This window comes from Anser anser (assembly GCF_964211835.1).
Source record: "Anser anser genome assembly, chromosome: 4".
Taxonomy (NCBI): Eukaryota; Metazoa; Chordata; class Aves; order Anseriformes; family Anatidae; genus Anser; species Anser anser.
In genome coordinates, this window is record NC_139724.1 from 16,043,189 (window position 1) to 16,069,296 (window position 26,108).

Here is a 26,108-nt window from a genome sequence, read left to right on the forward strand (position 1 = left end):
CAACTTCCTGTGGAAAAAGTCACACTGGGCAAATATTGACGTTAACTAAAACAAGAGGATGGGGTGCAACTTCACTCACTTTTTGGTGCTTCACTTGGATTCTGACAGATTTGATGGCAGACCAAGCTCAGTTATGAGCCTTTGTCCTGACATGCTCAGCTTTTCCACCTAGTCACCTCTGGGTCAAAATTTTCCATCCTTGCTCGCACACAGAAGATATGTTTCGCCTCAGACAAAGACACCTTATCCAAATCCATCAGTGCCAATTTTCAGATATCACCTCCTCTGGATACAGGCCTGTGTCAGAGACAGCAATAAAAATGACTTGGTTTTGATAAGTGAGACATAATATTCGCATAGCTTGTTACTCACACATTGGTAGAAATTCTTACTTTGTACTATTGGCCACTAAAATACAACCGTCTTTGCTGATCAGACTTTGTAATCTGCCTGCTTAATCTTACCATTTTTTGTGAAGCCCATCCAGAGCAGTCTGCAGCCACATGGTTAAAATTCTAGATTACTTTTGCAAGTGTGTCTTATGGAAATCCAGGCCTTCCTCATGTCCCAGACCCTGAATATTTCCATTCAACCGCCCTAGCAATGTAATGCCCTCAGTTTCTTAAAAGTCTGCCCTTCCAAAATTCAGGGCTGTAACAGCAGACCAACTTCCACTTAGATTCTCATTGATTTAATGCTACCTTATCTCTCAATGTAAGGTTATTATTTTTTTTTTATGAGCAGAAAAGAAGTGTTACTTAGAAACATTTCATCTCCTTCAGGATTTGCTGAAAACTTCAAGTGAAACTGGAGCCAACCTCCAGTTTAAGTTAGTTTACCCAGTTTTCAGGACCTGCCAAGCTGAAGCACACTGCTTTGATGTAGGCAATCACTGCTCCTCAGATGGCAACTGGTGACTGCTGCAGGTCTGTTTTTAATCCACCATTTTCTCCGCTTCTGAGTGAGAAGCAAGGAGAAAAGAAAGCTGTGGGACAGACTGTGAGTGGATAGAATGTAATTTGGAGATACCCTGCGCAATGGTATGGATAGCCTTCTCTCCAGCATAGCAAGGGCACACAATGACCCAACTATTTTGCCTCACCTCATCCAGGCATCTGCCTGGTTTCTAATCTGGAAAAGCCTAATTCATGTGTCCCGGCTAACTGGAGGCACAGCGAGGCTGAGACCACAAGGCTGGTTCATACTTCTTTTCAAATTCTCAGTTATTCTTCCAGTAGTCTCTGCCTTGGGTAGCTCCCCACTCAGCCCAGAATTCAAGCCTGAGATGATGGTTTGCCAGCCCCTTGACAAACTGCCTCCATTTTTTTAATGCCTGCTCGCCCAGATAATTTTATGGTTATCTAACGTGTCACACAGTAAAAAGGGGATAGTCCTTAAAAGTAACAGCCCGCAAAACAAACTCTACTCTAAAGAGTTTGAAATCTAGACAGAAAGCCTCAGAGAGATGCAGGTGGCTGAGGGTGACTAAAAATGGCTCTCACGCCACCACGTAATGACCAAGGGACTGCACATGCAGACACACAGATTTAGCAACTGAAATTCAGCTATGCTGAGCACCAGCAGTCAGGGAATCCACCGAAATCAACAGAATCACACAGAGTATCATTCTGCACAGTCTCTCCACTCATTTTCTTTTTAAAAATTCATAGATGCCTTTGCTTGGATTTTATTGGTTTTGTATTTTTATCAATGTAGATATGCAGAATGTGCTCTGTTTTGCTGCATTCATTCATCCTTCTTATTTTTAAAAAATCTCTTCTTTGATTACAAAAAGTGACTACAAAAGGTGACTGAAACAAATAGTGCTTTAGGTAGATATTCCTTCCCCCCTTCATCCCCACCACGGTTAGCCAGGTTTATTTTTAACCTTATGCACTAGATGGGCACCTTCCTGCTTCAGAAGGAAGCTCCACGTTAAACTCTGTTGGCAATACTTTCTGGGGAGGAGGGAGATGAAAGAAAAGCAAATTTTGCTGTCATAAGGCTGCAGCCTTGCTGAGAGATCAGGGTTTGTACCAAAGAGTCATGGAATAGCCTGATGCCCTGCTTGGAGCTGGGCTTGCACCCATCGTCACCTGCTACCTCCCTGGGGAAAGCCCCTCGTCTCAGTGCTGCTGATGCAACACAAAAGCTTTTTGCATCATGCGACTGCCTGATGAGATGCTTGTGCTGGCAGGAGAAAGTTCAGGACACAAATGCCAGGGTCTTCAAACAGCTCAACCTTTAGGAACCCAGCTAGCAAGGTCCAAAGAAAGGGAAAACAACCTGTAAGGCGACAGGCTGCTATTTCAGGGTCTGGGATGTTGGCAACGTTACTAATAACATCAGCCTCTTGAGAACCTGGCAAGAATGACCAGCCCCGGGGAGCCAAGGGTGGCACGTGCAGTGTGAAAAGCTTGTATAGCATCATGGGGCTGCTGCCCTGCTGCGTAAGAAGCAGCTGGAGCAGCACAGGGAGATTTGCTGTGTGCTGCTATTGTTAATCAAGAATAAACTATCCTTGCAGCTGGCAGAAATTCAGGAAACACTAATACTGCAACGGGCCTGCTAGCATCATACCTTGCTCTGCCTCCCATCTGCCTTAAATAAAATTACAAGATTTTATTCCATCGTAGGTGTCTCTAATAGCACCTGGTAAAAGGTGTTATTAGAGATTCAACATCCCTTACAAAGTGGCCTTTCCTGTGCAATATATAGGCATACACTCCAAAGAAAACCCCAGTCATTGCAAGCTATATTGCAATGTGGTATTATTATTATTATTATTATTATTATTATTGTTATTATTATTTCTTCCCAGAGTTACACAGGTGAACACAAACCCTGGGACAATTAAAAAAAATAAATAAATCATCTCCACTACTCTTTTTCTTCCAGAGTGAACCAAGCATATTAAGGAAAGTCTGTGTGACAAATACCTCAAAGAAATTAAAATGTCTGCATTCACTGGGGAATGGTTGCCTTGGACCTTACACGGAGCCTTTCATATATCACGCATCCCATGGAGTCCCTTCTCTATTCATAGGGAAAGAAACTCCTTGATGCCACAGGCAGAGCACTGGAGGAAGAGCTCAGCTTTGCCACTGCCATACTGTTGCTTTACCTCTTTTACCCCTCCCACCTCTCCTTTTGTCTGCTTTGACTGAAAACTCCTTGGGGGCCGGTCAAGTCCTTAATATATGTTGCATAGCATCTGGTGCAAAAAGGATTCTCATTCTGAAGCCTAGCATGTTCTTATAGTATGGGTCAAACTATCCCCACAAAGATCTGATTTCTCAAAACTCGAGAGTAAGAACTGTGACCTCTTGGCTACCTGGACACTTTCTTACATTACACTCCTGAGCTTGAAGTGGGAGAGTGCCAGTGACCCTACTGATAAATTAGTCCCTCAAGCTCAGGGCTTTTTTTCACTCCCTTGTACCCAGCAACTTTGTTGCATGTTGGTGATAACAGAATAAAAGTGCACAGTAATAGTGCAACCCCCTGCCCCCAATCACCTTTGAAAGGCAGAAGTCTCTGCACATTGAACATGCCTGGTTTCAGTCTCCAAGCCACATCTTTCACAGTGTCAGTGGTAGCCGGCTGGGCTGTTTATTTTAGGAAACAAATAGCTGTATCATTTGCACACACCCTTATAGGCAGACACACGCTCTCCACTCACATTCTTCAAAAGAAGTGAAGGCAAGATGAAGAGCTCTTTGTTGCCGTGGGTGGCCTTCGCCGTCTCCTTGGAGTTCGTCCTTGTGGCAGGTAGGTGAGAAATGAAAACCATGGAAAAATTTGCTTTATGAGGGATGTGTGCTGTGTAGGTGTCTGTTAATAATTTTAACAGTGTAAATCAAACCTTGATGCCTGCTGAAGAAGTCTTGCTTTGGTGGTGCTTGGACACCTCGGTGTCTTCCTGCACCACACAGAGCAGTGTGTTTTTAATTCCCGTTTATTTTAATATATTTTATTTTTTTATTTTAATAAAGCCTAAAAGAGTGATGAATGGCAGCAAATTCAAGCTTTTATAATTAGCCATTCTTAATCATGTTTCTGAAGCAACAAACCACAAAAATGCAGCCTGTTTTTATGCAGCCCTAGGAAGCTTGAAAGACTTAGCTGCTAGGTTTTGAGGCTTCTAAAGTCCTGTTGCTGATCCTGTCACATGGCTGTGGCCATTTCTGATTAAACTGTTATTTAACTCCACTGCATTTTGTGGAAGGACTCTTGACTTTTACAATCGGTACTGAGATCAGACTCTCATCCCAGCACATTATTCAGTGTGGTTCACAGGTAATGGATTCTGACTATCCTACTGCCAGATCTCTATAGAACAGTTTAAAGTCATCCTCATTCACACAGCGAATCCGGTCCACAGGACTAAACCCATGCTTAAGAAGAACTACCCTAGCAGCATGGATAACAGCATCCATGCATTTCCTCCAGCTTTTGGAAAGTGGCATCTCACTGCAGAGCCAGTCAGGTCCATGAAAAGCCCTGCTTTCTGTCAAGTGTGTTATAACTGCAGGGAAGTCAAAATTTAGTTGTGTACAGCTACAGGAGTGACATCTGTACTACTTTCATCAAAATATCTTTCTGGCCTAACTGAGCCTTTTCTTCCTTTAATGAAGTAGCCACCTTCACATGCAGCAGAGTTTGAACAGGTATTTTTGGAATTACTTTGCTTCTTCAATGTGCAGCAGCGGGATTTTGTTGAGCTTTGTCTCCATATATCATATTACAGGACATTTTCAAATATGAGAAATGTTATCAAAATCTCTGCATGAGTACTCATCAGGGAAGGAACACCACATTGCAGTAAGTTATGCACCAGAAGATCCAACCCTGCAAACATTTAGAACAGCATTAAGAACTTTTGCATTTAACTACCTTCTCTTTAAAGGAACTTTACAGGTCAATTCATGGAATCATTGCTGATAAATCTAAAAAAAAAAAAGTCTTATTTGCAGCTTTGTAATTTTACTTTAAAAATATGGAGCACCTGTAACTTTTATGGTTACTGACGCCAGTAGTATTACACAAGGAATTAAATTCAGGACAGTGGTTTTAGAGTACAATCTAAAAATCCCCACATATTTATTAAAAAAAATTGTTAATAGCATTTTATGATTAAGATAAATTAAAGTCCGCTCCCAAAGGTTTGGGGACAACTTAAATGTTGGGTTTTGATAAATGTCTTAGAAGAATCACACACAACATTGCATAGAAAATACAGTGACAGACAACAGAGGAAGATCTCTAGCTTCTTGTTCTTCACAGAGTTTTTCTATAAGAAAAAAGACCAAGACTCAAAGAGGCAGAGACTAAAGAGACTTCACTAGTTAGCTTCTGCTTCAGAGGGCAGTGTTCGTGTTATATGATGAGCTGGCAGCAAGGAAACATACAAAGCAATAGAGAATGGAAGAAGGTGTGCAATGACAGATAAGTACCACTAAATTGTGAATATTTATCTGTGTCACGTTTTGGATTTCTGCCTTGGTACAGCACAATCAGATGTGAAACCGGACTTGCATTCTGCATTTGTATAGACGGCTAGTTGTGCTAGGTGCAATACAGACAAATGCTAAATGCCAGCCAATGGTGTAAAAGGGCTAAAGCAGCACATGCTCTAGAGGGACAAAGATATCCCCGAGAGCAGCAGCAAAGGCAGCATCTCCCCCATGCCTGTAGTGGTTTGCTCTATTGGACAAAGCGAGGGACTGCAGAAGCTTCTTTCCCAACTGAGAACAGCCCCACTGAACCTTCTTTAGAAGGTATTTTGCTGCCAGTTGTCACAGAAGCAGCATTCCTACCAGTCACTGAATTTTAAGATCACTCTGAGGCATGATTTCAAAATGTTTTAGTGCCTTTTTCATCAATATGAGGCCTCTAAGGATCTTAGTAAATAACCCAGTGCAATGCAAGCAGATGGGACCAGCATATTGTAGGGACAGGAGTGAAGCTCCAAGAAACGTTACATAGAAAACCTAGAGTGCTATTTACATGGCATTGTATGGACTACATACTCTTGGGACATAAAGTAAGGTCTCCTGATCAGCACTGCAGAGGACTTGTTCCCATTCAGTCTTGCAGACAGCTTTACCTGACACTTAAGCTGCCGCTAATAGCATCTAACAATTAGAAACCTCACGGTGTAACTCCACGTGCTTCTCCTGGATCCCAGCTTTCCTAGTGCTCCCACAGGCTTTGAGCGCTATCCATTTCACCCTGTAGCAACAGGATCTGCTGTTCATACAAGCCAGCAGCATTGGACATGAAAATGAAAAAGCAGCCGTGAGCTTATGCAGCCGGGGCAGCTACTTCCTTAGTGAGCCATTCTTCGGTGACCCAGAAGAATCCACCTATTAGGACCAAAGCTTTTAAGTGACTCTCAAATCCCCCACTGACATGACGAACACATTTTTAGACTATTTCTTTCCCCCTGTGGTTAAACTAATGGGTTAGAAGTAAGCAAGTCCTCAGAACTGAGGTCTGTCTGAGCCCAATATAAACTATTCCTATCTTACAAACTCTCAGAGTTTTCTCATACTTCTATGCAGGCTGAAGGTACTGTTGGAAGAGTGATGTAGCAAAGTGACGGCTGTGATTATATAGCAGCATTAGGAGATAAAGGAATGTGAAAATGACCATTTAAGAAGGGTGTGACTATGTGCATGTAAAAGCAAAGCCAACTTGTTATAGGTGAGGAGACCAGAGGCTGCTAGGGAAAGACAGCTAGGAGAGAACAAATTATTTCAAATCCATTTGCATGTTCAGAGAGGAAGCAGGCATTGCATGCCAACAGGAACATTCAAAAAGCCTCTGGGTGACAGATGGGAAGTTTTACCCAGTTGTTTTGACTGAGTTTCATATTGAATAATATACTAGAAGTGCAGGATACAAACATACCCAAAGCTGGCTCTTCTCTATTTGACTCAGCTCCACAGCTGCCAAACTCAGTTTCATTAGGAACAGAAGATCAGAAATTCAGGACTGGAGTTTTCTGTGCAAACCATGGGATTGTAAGGGCCACTTGCCTTCCAATACCAGTTCATCAGGCTGCCTTCCTGCTTCATCCTCTAGTGCTTTTTGGCGTTGATTCCCTCAAGGACCTGGAAGGAAAAATAACACTGACAGAAAGCTGACACATCTGCCGTGTTGGCATGGTCACACATGTTTAGAAAGCCCAGATCTCAACTAGGGTTTGGACTGCTAGGCCAGTCCTTGTGCATGATACAGCAATCAGGTAACCTCCTAGCAGAGGCAAGTGTAAAAACAGCACTTTAGCTGCCAGGTATAGCCGGAGGCTTGCGTTTCATGAGAGATCCCTACTTGTTTTGCCTCATTTATCAGCAACACAATGCTCAGGTTCATCATTTTCTCCCTGCCACTTGCATCTCCTCCACATATAGAAATGGACTGTAGGCTGAGCAGGCAAGAGCACTGAACTAATCTTTGTCAGTCATCTCATTTCTACTTGTTGTGACCTCAACTTCAATCAATATAGATGCCACAATGGGGCATCGCTAAGATTCTCATTTCTTCGCTTTCTGACAGAGCATGTCACAAGGTTTTTATTTTCTAACCCTGAGATGGCATATCCTGTGTTTGCAGGTACTCTACAGGAGTATTATGGTGAGGAGCGCGTGCTGGTGAACAACAAGTGTAAATGCACAACAGTGACCTCAAAGTTCGTCCCCTCCAAAGAAAATCCTAATGAAGAAATCCTGGAAAGAAACATACGCATCACGTAAGTGGCAGACAAGTCTTACATGGAGATGGTGAGCAGGAAACTGTGTTGCAGGGGTTCCCCTTTTCCTTTTTGCTTGCATTTTTTCATACGTCCTGCTGTTGAGAATTTAGACCTGTTTTTCCGATGGACCACTTTCTGTGCTATCCTGGACTAACTCCTTTTGCTTCCATCCAGAGCCTAATGATGTTTTCCTAGCTCACATGCAGCTGTGCGGTGTTTGTCCCTTCAGGTACAAGAAGCATTGCAATGTTTTAAGAGGTCTAGTAGCAGCTTCACAAAATAGACCGTGGAAGTAGAGCATAACATTTCTTACAGTTCATCTCGTCTGAAACAAAACTGGGTTGGTGACACTGAACCCTAATATCCAGATTTGATCTTTGTAACAAGCCTGCGATTTTATAGGCTGGGAAAACTAGTTAATGCCAAAACTATCAGAAAAGGTTGATCCTATGAGGCAGATTTCAGTTCAGGACTTTGTCCTCTTTATTCGCATAAACCTGACAGAGAAGTGCACGTGTATCTCTCCTGGACAACACAGGCTCAGACCTGCAGGAGTTCTGGCAAAGCTCACAACAGAAGAAATAATCATTAAATACCTCTGTCAGTCTTGCAAGTCTCACAGGCCTCTGCCAGCTCAGATTTATTTATTTATTTATTTAAAGAAAAAAGGAATATCAGAACTGATAGCTTGAAAATATCATTAGTGAAAGACAGCACTTTCAGAAGTTGCTACATTATTCTTGGGGTGAATTTTACAGTCTTTCTAGAGATGCCTAGAAACCAGGCAAAAAATATCTCATTGCCTTCAGGGGCACAGAAAGGCTAAGACTTGCTGTTCTTGGAGAAGGGTCAGAAAGGAAATAACCTGAACAAAGAACAAGATCAGAGTTGGGAATTCATTACAGCAGAGTAGTCCCCTGTTTAACAAGCAGTTTTCACAAGAGGAATTCTCTCCCTTCCTTTCCAGTGTCCCACTCAGGAGCCGACAGAACATCTCTGACCCGACATCCCCGCTCAGAACCACTTTTGTCTACCGCATGGCCGAACTGTAAGTATTTTTCTTCACTAAATTAATTTCCTAACACCCTACCCTGCAGCACTGCCCCCAATGGTTCGCAAACATCTTGAAGGATAGTAGATAAAATGAGGCAACATCACAGAGTGAAGTTGTTCTTTTTCAGCCTGTTTTTTCTATTCTGTTGCAAACCAATAAATTATCTCCATGATTAAGTTGGATAAAAAGGCCTCACATTTGCAGGTATGGTTTCATGCTGACCCCTGTTGATCTTGAATGTCTGAAATATCAAGCCTCCCTTTTAGGGGGCCAGTCATGTGAATAGCAGTTTGAAAAAAATGAGAGCATCTGTCTGGGAGTGCCTGTGCAAAATACATGGCCTGGAAAAGCCACAGAACCCAAGTCGCCACTGCTGCCAGATCAGTGAGAAAGAGTAGAGTTTTGTCAGGGATGTTTTAATCACAGCTCTGAATACTTTTTCTGTTCCTCATCTCTTCCAGCTGCAAAAAATGTGATCCTGTAGAAGTTGAGCTGGGTGGTGAGATATACGAGGCCCAGCAGAGCACCTCCTGCAACGAGCCAGAAACCTGCTACACCTACAACAGGGAAAAGTGCTACACCACAACCTTCCCATTCATCTACCACGGGGAGACCAAACACATTCAAGCAGCTCTGACACCAGCATCCTGCTATGCTGATTAGCTCAACCCACTGCTATCCTAACACCTTGTTGCTTTCTCTTTTCCTATCACCCATACATGTATAGCACCATAGTACCTGGACAACAGTGTCCAAAGAATCAGCTCCCAGAATAATGCAAGCTTACTTCTTGTGCTTCATATCAAGAATACCACCCCCTTGAATACTCGCTGGTTGTCAGATTCTGTTCTCTTATCCCTGGCACGTATCTGCGACACCATTATATGTCTTAGACACTATCACCAGCTAGACCAGATCCTCAGACAGCTGTAAATCAGTAATTCCCTTAGAAACCAAAGGAACTACATTAGTTTACAACAGTAGAGAATCTTTCCTGACCATCTTCCATCAGTCTATCTCAGCAAGGCTATCATGGACATCAGCAGCAATGTCCATGTTTCCTGATTGTTTCCTGAGCAATCTAAAACAAACCTCTTCATAAACATTCCACAATACCCTTTGATTATATTAGCATAATTTTTGCCATTATTAGAAGTCTATTGTACAATCACATTTGAGAAAAAATCAGGTGAGACTGAATTCACATTTCAACTTTTTTTTTGTAATTAGGCATTTAGGATCCTTTTAGTGCTTTGGTAATGATAAGCTTCCTGTTTTCACATAGATATAGTGAAAATGTTGCCACCCTGAAATGCTGTGCAAAGCCAACAGGACCTCAGCTCTTCTTGCAGTAGTAAACTTCTTTAGGACATGTTAGGTACTTCACTTTCCACATTTACTAACTGATAATGATGCATTCCCAGTTCAATCGAGGATAAAAAAAAAAAAAAATCAAGTTGGCTTGAATTTCTTGTTCCTGATTTTGCATTTAGAGCTGCAAAAAATCCTACGAAGCTGCCACCATTGCAAGGGCAGGGTCGTAGTTAGGGATTAATTCCCTTTTTCACAAGTCTTCTTTCTGTTCATACAAGAAACTTTCCCCAATTAAAGTTGATTCTGTACTGTACATTACATTTAAATGTATTACACCTGGTGTTTTCCATATACACATCATGTACGCAAGTGCATAAGGTGTCTAGCATTGCATTTGGGATGGCTGGTATGTTTCTCAGTGTTGTCAGAAGTTGATTGTAAAGGCTTAGGCTGTTCTGAAAAGGTCACATCTGGCGTCACACATTATTGCAATAATGAAAAAACAGCAAAATCCTTATTACCATAGTTTGTTTTATCAATGAGGCATTAAATAAATTTTTTCTGCAGCACTGTTATGTTCCAGTGGTGTTCATAAGAAGCCAAGTCCATAATGATGTTCTTGCCTACTTCACAGGAAGCTCTCACTAAGCAACTGTTTTACTTACAGGAGAACCCTCCTGAAATACTGAGATATAAACATTACGATGCACTTGTGGAACCTATGATAGACAGAGGCTGAATTGATTTATTTTACCATCAGTTCTGCATAATTGAGCTCTTTGAAGGTGCTGTGATTCTGCACAGGATTGGAATTAAAAAAATCCAATTAACACCTAAATCCCTCTCAACATTTTAAACTGCAGATAGGAATTTTACCACACTACTGAAAAATGCACCTTTTGGGGTACTCTTGACAGCCCTTGGGGCTCTGCCACAGGAGTTATCTGCCTAAAAGTGAAATTTCTAATTCTGAGTAAGGTGTAGGTAAATGACTTGGAAATCATTCAGGTTTGGGTTGTGGGACAAGTTCAGCCTGAGCAGGGGAAGAAGGCTGCTAGAGCAGGTAACAGTCCAGAGTTTGGGAGACCAAGTTCAGCTCTTGGCCTTGCTGCAAGCTGCCTTCAAGTGGCTGTGTGGTGTACACCTTGGGCTCAGATACAGCAGGAGTCACACCTGGGTGAGTGAAGTGGGCCTCCTATCTAGCTTTTACTGTAGTTGGCAGATTAGCAGACACCAGCTGAAGCCTCAGTTTCTAGTGCTCTGAGCCCCGAAGCCTCAGCTGAATTGTGAAACTGCCACGTATGCAATGGAAAGCCTGTGGTATAAAACCCCTCTCACAGGTACCCACCCAGCAAGTGACTCAGCCTGTACATCTAGTGTTGCAAGATCCTTTAGACATGGAGTTCCCTAGCACAATGAACAGGCACCAACGTCATCTCCTTTGTAGGACTAGCTTTTCTTCGCTAAAACAGAGCTGAACATACAATTCATTCTCATAGGGCTGCTGGTAAATAGATTTAAGGCATCAAAATGCTCAAATACTGTTGTAACAAAGTCCAAAAGACTGCCATGAAGAAAATGAACACACATAACATTTGCCTCTAAGGAAAATTATGTGTAACACATGGACACAGAACCATAGCAGATATATTCAGAAGTTGGCTTGTGTTAACAGACTTTAGATCTACGTGGCCCAGAGCTGGTGAAGCACTTTGTCAACACAGAAGCAGGTCTTGTCACACCAGGACACAACTACATCAAACATGTCGAAAAATCCTCCAGCATGTAGTATCCTACAAATACCTAATGGACAGAAGTATTTGAGGTAACTAGTTAACCTCCCTCGAATACCTCGCATATTAGTCAATGGGTATTAGCCACTGGTCCTTCAAACCCATGCACCTGGAACTCCTGCTCACTAGCAAACAGCCCGGTGCTGACCTTGTAGAGGCTGTAGGAGATAGATATTTACTTACAACAGGATGGACCACTGGAAATCACGCTGCAGCACATCTTGGGAGTCCAACAATGGCAGCAGAAGAGACTCACAAAAGGCATTCAAGGAAAAGGAAATCAAAGCACAGAACATGGTCTAAGCAGCTGTGAACAAATACTTGCTTTGATGATCTCAGAGCAGTCAGTGGGAAATAAGAAAAAAGGCAGCAGAGTCCACATGCTACTGAGCTTTCTAATAAAGCAGGATTAATTCTCCATATATTTTCTGAGAGGGAGAGTCCAAAACTGACAGCCTTGCTCACCCTTTGTTACTCAATTGTGTTAGACAAATTTTAAGTGATAGCTCAAAGCAATAAACAGTCAGGCTCTATATTCTTACCTGAAAGATGAGGACAGTAAAATAAAAGTGAGGTCTGGTCATCCCTGCTGAAAGAAGTGTTTTCTCTCCTCCCCTAGGGTATACAGGATGAACCAGGAATTAATGGTTCTATGCAAGAATGGGTTTGAGTTGTCTTTATTAGGTATTTGTGGTATACAAACAGATGACAGGCTATGATTTTTAGCAGCCTTCCTATATTAACACTGCTTTTGTTAGTGCAAGGTTCGTCCATGCAGGAATCATTCTGCAGTGTACAAAGCAGTACCGTTCTCTCAGATGGAAGGCTTGTGTTTTTTTTCAGTGGTTAAAAAGATTGCTGCCAGATATAATTTAAAGATTTCACAGAAATTATTTACTTATATTCTGTAAAGCAGTAGGCACAATGTGGATAATTAAAAACCAAAAATTCGATTGTAGCCCAGGATCTTTAATAAAGCCAGTATGTTAAAGCACACAAGACATCTCGAGTGCCTTTTAGGCAGGCTGAAGCACTACCAAGCTCGCTATGTAGTTTATGCTTACAATTCGGTAGTACAAATAAGATCTTCAATCTGGCCACTTCAGAAGAAACTCAAAGCTATCTTTAAGTTTACTCTAATATAAGAGCATTTTTAGGAACAGCTCAGCTACTAGCTTGTTCATTTTAAGAGAATTTAGAAATCTGTATTAACAGTAGTGGAAGAACTTTCTCTGATTTTGTCGTTTCTCTCTGGACACCATTTCTTGGAAGATTTGGATGTCTTCTCCTGAGCTCCACTATCATTTCCCCCAGCCAGCATTTTCAGAAGGAACTGAAACAAAAGATTAAGCATGTATGCATGATTAACAGACTGAAGCAACACTTACTGGAGAGAAACTGAAAAAAAAGGTAAAAACATGTAAAGGGAAAGAGTCAAAAAGCCAGTGAACACATTGCTCATAGCTGCAGCTGTTGCTTACAGTATTAAACCAAATGCTGTGAAATCCCTTAATGGGCCTTCTGAGAATTAAAAGCCTTTTTCATTCCCACACTTAACACAAATCATTGGCTTCTGCACATGCTGCTGATGGCACCTTTGAAAGTGCCTCAGCCACATTAAGCTGAAAAGCTACGTGAGTTACAATTGTACATCAAAATAACTGTTCACTTGCTGCTGACATAGCACTGAGTCCTGCTACAGGGTCCTTCAGGCTAAGCCTAAACGGGGGGATCCCAGCATCACTTTAAAGTTCCCCTGCTGAACTGAGCCCCTGGCTGCATTCTGCTGTCTGTGAGTCCCTCCCCTCCAAAAGCTCCAGCACACAGGAGAGAGGGGAACCACGAGGCCCTGATCTAGGTAGTTTTACAGCCAGGACCTTGGGATGACACAGCAATAACCACAAGCACAATAAAATGGAGGCACAGACATTAACAGATTCTCATGACTCACCTGAGGCTTTTGGTAGCCCTTTCTCTCCAGGAACTCCTTAAAGGCCTGTGTGCTGTGGAGCTGTGCAACTTCCATCTCCTAAATTAATTTCCAAAGTAGATTAAAAAACATTCAAAATTCATTTTTAAGTCTAGGTTCCACTATTCTAAATAAACTACAGTGTGCATCCCTCCAGCTGTTATAGCTAATCTAACCAATAAATATTTTATCTACCAAGAGCTATATCTTTGTTCTTTTGAAAGAAATGAGGTTGCTTCATGAATTTGAAGTGGTTTTTAGTAAGTTATAACCTGTGATCCTGTAAATCAGATGTCCCATGCTACATAAAGCCATTTCCCCTCAGCACTTTTGCTAATGAAGGTAGCAAGAGTTACTCTATAATGCAATAAATACACCTACCTTCAGTGGTCGTTGATACATTCCCAGGAGTACCTGGACAAAATGAGGTGGTCACCCATCCAACCATAAAGTTGACCTTTAATTTTAGACAGTATTAACAAAACCATGACCTTTGTCTTGGTGTTCTTTTGACTCAGCTGTTCCCAGGCATCCTTTCTGCGAAAACTCTCCTTTGTCTTACAGACAGCATTTCTTCATAAGACAACAGTAGTGGCACTTGTCATCCAGCTCACCAGCCCCTTGCACAGGGCATGGTGTTAGTCATGTACAACTCAGCTTTACCTTTGGAAGGAGTGCCCTCTAGAGCATGAACAATGTCTTCCCTTTGTGCATGCAGCAAGAATGGAGATGGAATAGACTTTTTTTTTTTAAACAGAGGAAACTAAACCTACATCTAGATAAACGTAGCAATTGGGGAAAAAAAAAAAAAGCCTACCTGCTCTTCCTACTCCTCCTATAACCTGAAAATCCCAAAGCAGAATGCTAGTAACCTTTATGTCCCATCCCTCCATAAAATATTTTGGGTAGGCAAACTACCACAGCTGAATCCAGCTCCTTTGTAAAGGCAGGTATTTCGCTATTACAAAACAAAGATAAAAACACCCTCCATTGCTCTAGAATGCCAATTCATTGTCTTCTGCCATATGTGGCCAAAATGTATGCATGTGCATCAACTGTATTGAAGGAACTAGACCTAAAAAGAAAATCTTTCAACAAAATCCTGATCTGTGCTCATTCACCTTCTAGAGCTATTGCTCACATGTAGGTGCCATAAAGTTACAGCCTAATCATTCACATCAATGAGCCTGTTTGAACCACAGTTATCTCTGCTTGGATAATATGGTCTGTTCCACATTTGTTCCACATTATTCAGAGATGTTCCCATCATAACATAAGCTCTCTTGTAGCAATGTCACAAAAGAAAGCCATCAGTTTTACATTCATGGTACCTTTTTACTCAAATGATGCTTTGCATTCCTGAGGTTATTTATTGCTTCCTCTGGAGCTTCTAATGGTTTATTCACTATCTCTTTTCTCCATGTTTTGGGGTCAAGATACCACGCTCCGTATCTGATCTTCTCCCTTTTCGGTTGGTAAGGGATCTGCAAAAATACTAATGCAGTTTTGTTTCATCACATTGACATTTTTCCCTTAAGCCACAGGAAGTAAAGACACTATCACTGTCCCAGAACCTGCATACCATCTCTGAAGAGTCTACCAGGGATAATCCCATACCCTAAACTCTGTAATACAAATTTTGATGGCTGATGACAAAACCTGACTAGCATTTTTTTTTTCTTTTTCCCCACAAAGGTAAACAGTATTACAAGCTGCTACTGGGAATCACTAGCCTCAAGTCACCTGGCCACTACTTGTTTATTTAACTGATTTGTTTTGTGGAAAACTTGGGAAGGAGGTCTGTGAGGTTTAGACTTTGGGAGTCAGAGTATGATAAATTCTTTTTCTATTTCAAAACAGAATTTCTGAACACAGTGACCAAACTAACTATAAGGTTAGAGAAATGGCAAGCTTTCAGTTTAAGACAAAATTGGTCCAATTTCAACCACTTACCTAAAATCCCCCAGCAGAGGCTTTCCCTTAGATCCTCCTCAAGTTTTTACCTCAGCTGCATATAGCCCTTGTCTGTTAATAATGATTAAAAGAAAGTACAGCAAGAAAAGCAGGTAACAGGAAAGGTAGGGACTGGAAGATCATTGTACTTAGCTAGTTTCCTCCAATTGTTTACACCTCCACCATGAAAAGATTAGGGGTTCCAAGTGTAACTAACACCTAACAAACTGCTTCTGAGGTGTATCAGGCATGGCCTGCTTAACTTGATCCAAGCTGTGTTCTTCCATTGATTTCACTGACTTTGGGTACAAGCAAAACTGCTGAGAATTCTCTACAGTTTGACCAGCAAAAAGGTCAGGCCTTAAATAGTACTCTTAGTTCTCATTCTCCTATTTTACTTCCCTGCTGCTTGCAAAAAGTAACTGCTATTAAAGAGCTCATTTTTAACTACACTCTGAGTTCTTGAGATAAGCGTATAGAGAATTATCAGTACTTGTGAAAACAAAACTCCATCCTCAACTCCAGCAGTCTCCACCACAAGCCATCCCAAACAGACTTTTGCAAAGACTTTTGGCTCAGTGAAATAACGAGGGGGAATGGTTTTAAACTAAACTTTAAACTAGATTTGATGTTAGGAGGAAATTCTTTACTCTGAGGGTGGTGAGGCACTGGAACAGGTTGCCCAGAGAAGCTGTGGATGCCCCACCCTTGGAGAGGTTCAAGACTAGGTTGGATGAGACCCTGAACAACCTGATTTAGCAGGTAGCATCCCTGCCCGTGGCAGGGGGTTGCAACTGGATGATCTTTAATGTCCCTTCCAACCCAAACCATTCTATGATTATGATTCTATCAAATGTAAATGTGGGCTCTTTTACCTTAACTTGGCAGGGCAGGCAACCTAGATGATGAGAACTCCTGACAGCAAACTTGAGAGGTGAAATCTCCTGTTTTCCCGACTGGTCTGCTTGCCCATCATTGAGTTTCGCTGCACAGAAAGGTGTAAGGAGGCTGGCCTCCTTACTTTCACTGCTGGGGTGGAGCAAACTCTTAAGTGCATCTTCATCAATACCGCAGTTCCCACCTCCCTGGCACAACGAAATCAAAACAATCTCAGAGTGGCAGGGGGGAAATATTTTTTTCTTCCATGTATTTCCTTCCTGCCACCATTCCTATCTATAAGTACAATTAAAACCAGGGTTAGTTTCAGCTTATCTACACATACACTTGCTATTTGCATCACTGTGACGATGCAAGCACAAAGTCAGTTAGGAGCAAAGACATGAATTACTGTATCCATTTCAGATATATAGGGACTTCTCCCAGGTGAGACAGTTAAATAGTAGCTTGAACAGAGATGGATCCCCTGGAAAATCTTTCTGAAGCAAGCTTAACTTAACAGTATTTTTGTATGAAGATACTCATTCTTTGCTTTAAATTTCAAAGGACTGAGCCCTGGTAGGCATGACACAACAGAGCTGGGAGTCAGAAACAAGATTTCTTGTTTCTGACTTTGGCTCCTGTATGCACATACCCTGAGTCATATTTTTACTTTTCAAATCTAAAGACATTTGCCCTGAACACAGTAATTAGGTTTTTAGTATGAAAGAGAACAGATGGTGGCAGTTTCTTTTTACTTACCAAAGACATAAGCCAGTCACAAAAATGCTTGGTTACTCGCTTTGTGTGTTCATCAAATGGAGCTAAGTGACTCTGTGTGACTTTTCCTCCTTCTGTTACCTTCTTCTTAGAAAGCGAGGTACGTGCTTTTTTGCCCAGAGACTCCTTGCTGCTGCAGTACTAAAGCAATAACATGTGAAACATCCTTTGATTAGCTGCAGCAATAGCTGTAGACAACAGGCATATGCCTTTGAATCACAAACGGTGCAGTTTACCACCAGACATGACATGATTTTGGCCAGGAATAGTCTGAGCAACTTGAACTAGTTGTAAAGATCAGTTTGGCCACACCTGATATGTCTAGCAAGACAGTCAAGGTTTGGAAGCAAGACTTGGGAAATAATTTGCCATTTTCAAAATAGAAAACTCTTAAAAATGGAAGCGTACAGCTCTATATGGTGCCCATCACATGCCTTTATGTCATCACTAAAAGGGCCTGGGGAAGCATAAAATGAGACTGATTATATTTTTTCTCAGCTGACTCAGACTGTAAAAATTAACCAGCAGTGAGGCTGACTCCTTACAGTTTAACACCCAGAACTAATCCTGACCAGTCTCTGAACAGGTTGTGAGATATCAATTTATCATTACTATCACTGAGGAAGACAAAGGAACCTATCTTGATGGAAACCACCCCCATGACAGATTTTGGGCAAAAGGGCTGGGTGAAGAGGAAAATTTTCAGAAAATGCTCATAGGAACACTGAATCTAAGACAGAAACAGCGAGCAAATTATTGTATGTTAAGTTCATCAGCACTAGCTGAGAAGGCTTGCTATAGTGAGTTTGTCTTTGTCTGGTTCAAATTGTAAACGAGCCTGTTCATAGGCACCTGAGTTTCCTCTTTCCACACATCTGATTTCAGATATGGAATATCCAGAGCCATTTGTATTGCTCTTTTCATCTTGTCCTATACTCACTGTACTAGCTTCTTGCAACCCGTTACTTTCATTTGCTTGTCCTCCATATGATGCTGCACCTCCTGAGTTCGGGTCTCCCATTGATAGTCATTGTATCCAGCCTTACTCTTAAAAAGGATTTCAGGACCTAGGACACCAGCAACCTCTTTGAAGAGCTGCAAGCCAAGCAAAGGGAGAGTATCTGTTCAAATAAACCTCATTGGATGAATTGCTCTTGGGGGCTGTGTGAAGGACTGTGCAACATACAAGTCTCTGGAAGCTTTCTAGCAGTTAAGGCTGTTCATAGTGCGGAAGCTTCAAGTTAAGAGACCTTTTTTTTCTTTTTTTTTTTTTTTCAAAATCTCTAAAGTATTAATTGCAACTCAGGCTGCTTGCCAAACCTCTGAATCATGCTGAATTTCTGGTCTCGGCCATCTCCTATGGCAATCTGCTGTACTACATATAAGATTTTATTTCAGCTGATTTTAAGTTTCTTCCCTTCAGGACAACCCCGTGTTTCATGTTCCATTCCCCTGGTAATAGCAGCCAGGGATCAGGGAGAGCTCTGCTGTTGCATAATCTTACAGAACAGAGACCCAATTCCCTTTTGTAAACTCTAAGGTTTCTCTCAATGAATCCATCCTTCAGCATCGTACCGCATCCAAGCTTAGGTTAGTATAAACCCCTGGAACAGCCTAAACAGCAATACAGACAAAGGTGCTCGATACCCAGTGTCCCCTTATACTGTAGTATGAAGTCTGCCCTTTCCAACACAGTCTCCCAGCTCTCCCCTGTTCCTTTTGTGAAGTACTAGAAGTGAAAAGCCCAATTCTCCCACTGTGTTTGGTCACAGTCCTCTGTTTGCAATATCCAAATAACCAAGTTCTGAAAACTCCGAGACAGACAAGAGAACTATCTGCTGCCTTTTGCTTGCATGAAGGAGAGAAATTTGAAGAACCAGGGGCTGGGAAAAGAGATAAGCTTCTGTAAACAGGCTGAAAAATAAAAGTAATGAGATTATACCCAACTATCTTGAGCACAGATAACTTTTCAATTTTGATTAGACTTGCTTCCTGCCCCATAGCATCCATTTGCGTCAGTGCCTGGTGATAGCCTAACAGATAAGATGTTCTGTAATCTGTGAAGGCAGGCACTCAATTTCTCAGCCTGTTTATAACAGTGTTCTGCGAATTACTTGCTGACAATCTGGACCTACTGTCTAAATCTAAGCTACCTTTGATATCACTTGCTTTGTTTTTACTATGGAAAGAAAGAGGTGGTGGATTTATTTTTGTTGTTGTTAATTGAAAATAGTCATCAGTTAGATTATTTTCCCATTTCAATTTTCTGAAGAATCTGTATAACCACGGTTACAAAAATCATTACCTTTGGGGAACTACTTTTTTCCAAATGTGGGCAGAGCACTGTGGGATGCCGTTTCAGGCAGTGCTCTATCTGTGCAACGTAATCCCTCCTGGCTTGCTGCAGAGGGCTGAGCTTGGAAAGATAAATCTGTGTTTTGGTGCACTTCTTGCTTTTCTTCCCTGGAGCTGTGTATGAAGAGTTCCCTGTGCTGTTTTTCACGATAATTGAGACAGGACGCTTTTTACCATACACAATCATGTTATCAGATGAAGGGGGAAAGCCATCTCGGAAGTCATCTAGGCCTTTTCTCAGGAATATCCAGCGCTGGCCATTAAGGGAGTCTGAGAGCCACAGTTTGCTTTCTCGGAAGTTGTTGTAAGACATTTCTCCTTTCTGTAAGCAAATTGCATTTGCTTACAAAGAATCCAGCTTTCAGAGGCTGGGTTCTAATGAAAAAGACAGGAGTACACTGAAAGTAAAAAGGGATATTCTGCTCCAAGCATGCTTACCCATACTAGCCATCTTTTTGTTACTATTCAGCTTTGGAAAAAAGCTTATAAAACACTGACTTATTCTGTATAACTGAACAACTGTCAAACAACAGAGTTGCCCACTCACAGAAATTTCTGGCATTTCAGAAATTTATTTTTAAATAAAAAAAGTCATGATGTTATAGAGCTTACTTCAACACCATCAACATGAAAATATTTTAAAGCTTAGTTTTGACTGTTCCCACCATTACACTGTAAATTGTGTTATACCGTGTATGTAGTCAGAATCATAGCCAAAATAAGGTTTTGATAAAACTGTCATGATTAAGACATGATCCAGGACAGCATTTTCTGACAGCAGATCCTTCCATCAAGCATTTGTAGCCAAACGTCCAGTAGAGAATGCCCTTATTCTGCCTCATTTCAGATCACTAACTTTTCCAACTTTCATCCATTCCACATGAAATCTCTCATTGGTGGCCTACTAAATGAATATTTTGAGCAAAATAGTTTTGGCAGTTTCAGAGAGGTAGAAGTTGGTGGCTAAACCAATCCACATTTTCAATTGCCCAACCTGCAGTTTCCGAGGAGGTTTGGGTTGTTGCAGGAGGGGAATCATGCCAGCACTGAACAAGCAAACTGGATTGGGAGTCCCTGACTGTTTGCTACAAGGGTCAGAAGCTGCATTAGCTGCCAGGTAGCAGCAGTTCACTTCTTCAAATACTTTTTGAACTTTACAAGCACAGTAACAAGGTGATTCAGCATTATGAAACATTTTAATCCTTTTTAATCAGGGATTAAATTGAGCACAATAAAGTAGTGACATAGTCTTTACCGTCTGTCTTCACAAGAAAAACATTGTCTGCACTATGGTAAAGACTGCTCCAAAGCAAATGGAATAAAACAAGATAAGCATCACTAAACCTCCAGCATTCTGCACGTACCAGGTATTGGTACAGGTGTTGATGCTACTTCAGTTTCACTATGTCACACAAAATACATCCTCATTATGCTTTGCTCTTGGTTTTACTTACTCTCTGGATGCTAGCAGGGCATTTTTTTTCCTCTGCCAAATCATTCAGCAGCTGGGAAGGATGTCTATTTACAGCAAATATTCAAGTGCCACCACAAAGCCATGCATGAGCTAGTTTGGATGTTTCTAGTGATACAAAGCCAGATCCAAACATTTTCAGCTGTACTGCACAGATGAGCAGTTTTCACAGTTGCTCCAGGTCAAAGTGCTAAACAGAGCCTCCAAATGCTGCCAGAGAAAATGCCACCCCAGCTACCTCCACAGGAGCAGTCAGACCAAAGAAGGTCATTGCACTCCTACTTCACTTTCTTCCAGCAGCTGTAGAGTTGAGACATGGAGACCACACTGGATTTCTAAGACAAAATAATCTATTCCTTCAGCCCAGCCTGCCCATGTTTTGATGGGCTGTAATTCACTCTTGTCTTGCTTTCATGTCTACAGAAATCTTTTTTTCACCTAGATTTCACGTTTTAAACCGTACATGGTGCTACCAGGTCAAACTGCTCATTGTACTCATGTGGTTAGTTTCATGCTTACCTGTATTGGCTTGCTTCAATGATTGTGTCAGTAGCAAATGACAAACTATTTAAATGGCTACTTTCAGTGCCTTAGCAATACTGTCCTTGCTTGCTAAGGCATAACAGTACAGAACGCCATAAAAAGTTTGCTTCAGAGATAATCAGTGCTATTCACTTGTGATAGCAAATGCCTCTAGACAAAGAAACCCCTGAGTAACCCTGTACAAAACGTGTTCTAAGAAAGTACCATTAAGTATTACAAGAACTGTAAAGAGAAAAGCACATACCTGATATTTTACAGCTCTGACTGTGAAGATACCCTAGGCAAAAATGGCATCTTCCTCTGCAATACAAGGTGTAAAGTAGGCTAATTCAACATCACTCTGCAAGGAAATCTCCAGAAAATCTTAAAAACCTACATGAAAACATGCAAAAGTTAAGACTTCTGTAGTATTACATCAGATGAGGCACTAGTTTCAAGCCCCTGCTGGCGTAATACCCTAGGCATGTTTCAAGATGGTTGTTGCGGAAACCAGATCCACGACTGTCTGCCTACAACAAAGATTTTTTTCACAGAGAGATATACAGAGCTACTAGGGACTTTAGAGGAAAAACTTGAATTAAAGCAAAATTGTGTTTTGTCACAACATATATCTTGATCTTTTTAACACCAGTACTTATTCAGGAATGGAACAGTCAAAAATCTTTACTGCTGATGAAACATGATACAATACACTGTTCAGTGTGCCTTTACTTAAGTGTTCATTAACTTTGTTCAAGAAAAACATAAGAAGCAAACGTGGGCCAAGTGTGTCACTTAACTTCTTGTGCTTTTGAGTAAAGACACAGATTATACATCTTGTAAAATACACGTTTCCCAGAGAATTCTGCTGATATCTAGAGACACTTTCAAGACATGTACAGAATCAAGCCTGGCCAATGTCATTAAACATAGCTCAGCCTTCAGACTCACCTTTGCCTGTAAGTTTGGATAAGTACAGAGACAGGGCCAGTAAAAATCAAAGTCCAACTGCACAGTGAGCAGGTGCTCCTGCTGCTGCTCTCGAGGTTGTACTCACTTTCAGCCAGTGTCCCTTTAATCTACAAAAAAAATCAGAAGCCAAGTGAAAACATCCTCCCAGCTGTGCACCCAAATCATGACAAAGCCCCATTCCACAACACTGCCATCTCTCTCACAGCCATACTTAGCTCCTGGCCAAGTGGTATTTAGCTGGATTATTCTCCCACCCAGCAGCAGTGAAGGGGCAGTATTGGGGCAGGAAGAACTTGGAAGCTCCTGTCAGGGAAGCATGCAACAGATGTAGCTGCCTTTGCAAATATTGTGTGAGGGGTTTTGGCTCTTGCTACTGGAACAATGCATTTACATCTTTCTTCATTTTCTAGTTTGAGACAATAACAGGAAAAAAATTTGTGCTGGATCCATGTCTTTAAGATACTGCTAGGATATCTTTTAAAATGTAGACAGATGCTGTATGAGGAGACAGTAAAACAGTAACATAATATTAGTTAATGGACTAAGAAATGTTTTCTCAAGCAGACCTCTGTTTCTGGAGCGCTCACTCAATATTAAGGCCAGACTATCATTTTGGTTTGAATACAAACAGTAGCTTGTCCTGCTATGCTATAGATCACTTTCAACGTATTTGTTAAAGTTTGATTTTAGCTACCGTGTTGGTACAGTTTCCCTTCAACAACAAATCCTATTTCTTTGTCTGTACTTAATGTTACTAAGCCTCCTTTTCACTCTGCACCAATGGTCTATTATAATAATGGGCTAATACTAGCTGAATGTGTATCCCAAAGTGACTGAACCCCACTGAAGAAAACACCTGGCACATTTTGTCTGGCAAACGTCTGATGTACCTACCTATGCATGCAACATACATCTCTCCTTTATAGATACAGGTACCACTAGTATGGCTTTTGAAGGCTTTATCTATAGCCTGATGCTCTAAGTTCACTAGTTTATTTTAACAGGTGTATTGTAATCACAGATGACCAAAGTGCAGGTACTGCAAGACAGAATTCCTAAATTAACTCTCCCTCTATTAAAAGGTCCAATATAATTTTTATGTTACTCCTGTCATCTTACAAGGACTTTGCTTCTCTCCTGTCCATCCATCAGGTGAAGAGTAGAAACTTTTTCAGAAGCATATGGTACAGCTGAGAAGCAGAGTCCCTGGGAAGCACAGCCTGACCAACTGCAGTTTCAAGACAATGAACTGTGATTAGTACAAACTCATTTGTGGCTGCTGTTCTCAATTAAAACAAAAAGACAAACCCAAGACCAGGAAGACAAGGTCCCTGCAAGAACTGAACACCATAAATTTAAATGTCATTGAAATATAATATGAAATATAATAGCAAAAGTACTATAGTATTTTGTTTAAGTGAAACCTCCCAGATTTTCAACGAACACTACTTAAACCCTACAAATCCTATGGGATATGAAAATTTGTAGACTGACTACAGCAAGGACAGCAATGTTTTTCTACTTTGCCAGTTGTTGCAGCCCAGTACAGAAATGTTTTTTATACAGCATTGAAAACAAGCATTTCTTACATAGTTGAGTACTGACCTAAATAACCCACTAAAATAGAAAAATCTAGGTCTGGGCAAAACAGAGCTAAAAGCTACTCATCCACACGTGCTCTGCATAGAAATGAAAAAATGTATTTTCAAAAACAGAAAAAGTCTCCACCTTGTAGAAAATAGATAGCAATAAAGATTTTAGCTCATAGTGCTCAAATGAAAAAACTATAGAGCTTAGAAGTACACAGTTTAGAAAGTATAACACAGAACAAAGATAACGTGAATAGTTCTCCCTCTAACAATAGCAAATAGTTTATGTAGCAGAATTTTCTAAGTAACAATTAACTAAAGTAAACCTACTTTACATTATACATATAATAACCTCCCTAACCACCTCCTGAAAGATACTGAAAATAAAACTGTTGTTTCTTTCCTCAAACAAAAAAACTTTTTTTCTCCTAGAAAAAAAAACTAGCCAAACTGATGAGGGTTTTCGCATGTGAATTTAATAATTCCTGCCTTGATTAGGTGATGAAAATTAGACCAATCAGCATGCAAGAGGGAAAGGGCTTGGATTATAAATACTCTCACTGTGGTCTTTGTGTGTGTCTGTCTGTCTGTCTGTGTGTGGTTGTTGTTATTTTGGAGTAGTAGTAAGGAATGGTCTTTTATTTTTCATTTAAAATTTGCATTTTTTAATATTTCTATTTTTAATTGCTATATAAGTCAAATATCTAGAATAATTTTCACTTTATTATTATGAAAATCCTGAGCATAATAATAAAGTTCTCTATGAACATAATGTTAAAATTCTAAGAAAAAATATCAACAGGCTGTTGCTTTGTTAAAGATGTTGCAATTATGCATTAGTTCTTTGTCTTTACAATAGTACACAGTAAATGTAAGAAACAAGATTTTTCTTGCATAAAAATCACTTCATCTATAAAGAACAATTTCTTAAATGCATTACTGTATTTGTTAGGTGAATATACTGTTCTTAAACTAATAACTTGTGTTGCTTTTCAGCATTTTGAGCTCTTTATAGAGATTATATCTTTCTTCTTGATATAACACTATTTTTTGAAAAATACTGAAAAAAGAAAAGTGGTTTTTCAGAGCTTGTTCTGTGAATGCTGAGAGTATAAATAAAGCACTGTCTTGATTGGGTTGTTCTTAACACTTGCAGAAGGTGCTATGTTTTACTCAACTATGTCTCTTGTCCCTGACCACATTAGACTAAATCTTCCTGACTTTCTAGTTACTAGCCTCTAGAACAGCTATGTAACTTCACTTTGTTTTTGAGGACTCTGTATCCTTAATGAGCTATGGATTAAAAGTATTGAGACTAAAACATGTAAGCAAAGGTGCAGGATAAAATCATCTCTAGCACATCCATTTCAGTACAACACTATCTTAACTCACAAAGATGCCTGAACCTGAAAACTAAACATATCAAGGTATAATCAAGCTAATTACAAAATAGTAAAATAAAGATAAGTTTCATTTTTGAAATATTATTGCATTTAGTAACTTCTGAATAACAAGCAGCTTGGTTTATTCCAAAAGCTGATAACAGATCACATGTGGATTATATTCTTATTTCTACGCTCACTCAGAGCTCCTGGATGCAGACAAATTTCTTGACAGCTGTCATAAAAGAAGAACACATTGCTTATGCTCTAGTCAGCATGCTAGAGCAACAAAAAAAACTTGATAGTTAACCTCTACTAC

At 40.6% G+C, this 26,108-nt stretch overlaps 2 protein-coding genes across 12 annotated transcripts; one reads left to right on the forward strand and one right to left on the reverse strand.

Annotated features, from left to right (window-relative positions):
• The first annotated feature begins 3,596 nt into the window (after positions 1-3,596).
• On the forward strand, positions 3,597-10,696 carry JCHAIN (joining chain of multimeric IgA and IgM). The gene is made up of 4 exons (XM_083835338.1): positions 3,597-3,771; positions 7,621-7,756; positions 8,727-8,807; positions 9,275-10,696. Exons 1-4 carry the CDS (start codon positions 3,708-3,710, stop codon positions 9,474-9,476), a joined length of 483 nt encoding a protein of 160 aa, XP_083691464.1. The 5' UTR covers positions 3,597-3,707; the 3' UTR covers positions 9,477-10,696.
• A 2,172-nt stretch (positions 10,697-12,868) lies between these two features.
• Positions 12,869-24,885, reverse strand: LOC310899184 (protein FAM47E-like). 11 transcript variants are annotated; one of them, XM_083835294.1, is made up of 13 exons: positions 24,738-24,863; positions 24,424-24,497; positions 23,938-24,046; positions 23,713-23,857; positions 22,798-22,925; positions 22,112-22,239; positions 19,804-20,175; positions 17,481-17,639; positions 16,718-16,927; positions 15,221-15,373; positions 14,271-14,303; positions 13,872-13,949; positions 12,869-13,253 (listed from the first exon to the last, which is right to left on the reverse strand). In XM_083835294.1, the coding sequence occupies exons 7-13, from the start codon at positions 20,164-20,166 to the stop codon at positions 13,116-13,118; spliced, it is 1,134 nt and encodes a 377-aa protein (XP_083691420.1). In that variant the 5' UTR covers positions 20,167-20,175; positions 22,112-22,239; positions 22,798-22,925; positions 23,713-23,857; positions 23,938-24,046; positions 24,424-24,497; positions 24,738-24,863; the 3' UTR covers positions 12,869-13,115. The 11 variants fall into 11 exon arrangements, with proteins under 11 accessions (XP_083691420.1, XP_083691418.1, XP_083691421.1 ...); XM_083835292.1 differs by lacking the exon at positions 24,424-24,497 and having other exon boundaries at positions 22,112-22,167; positions 24,738-24,885; XM_083835295.1 differs by lacking the exon at positions 24,424-24,497 and having other exon boundaries at positions 19,804-20,228; positions 22,112-22,167; positions 24,738-24,885.
• Positions 24,886-26,108: the final 1,223 nt, after the last annotated feature.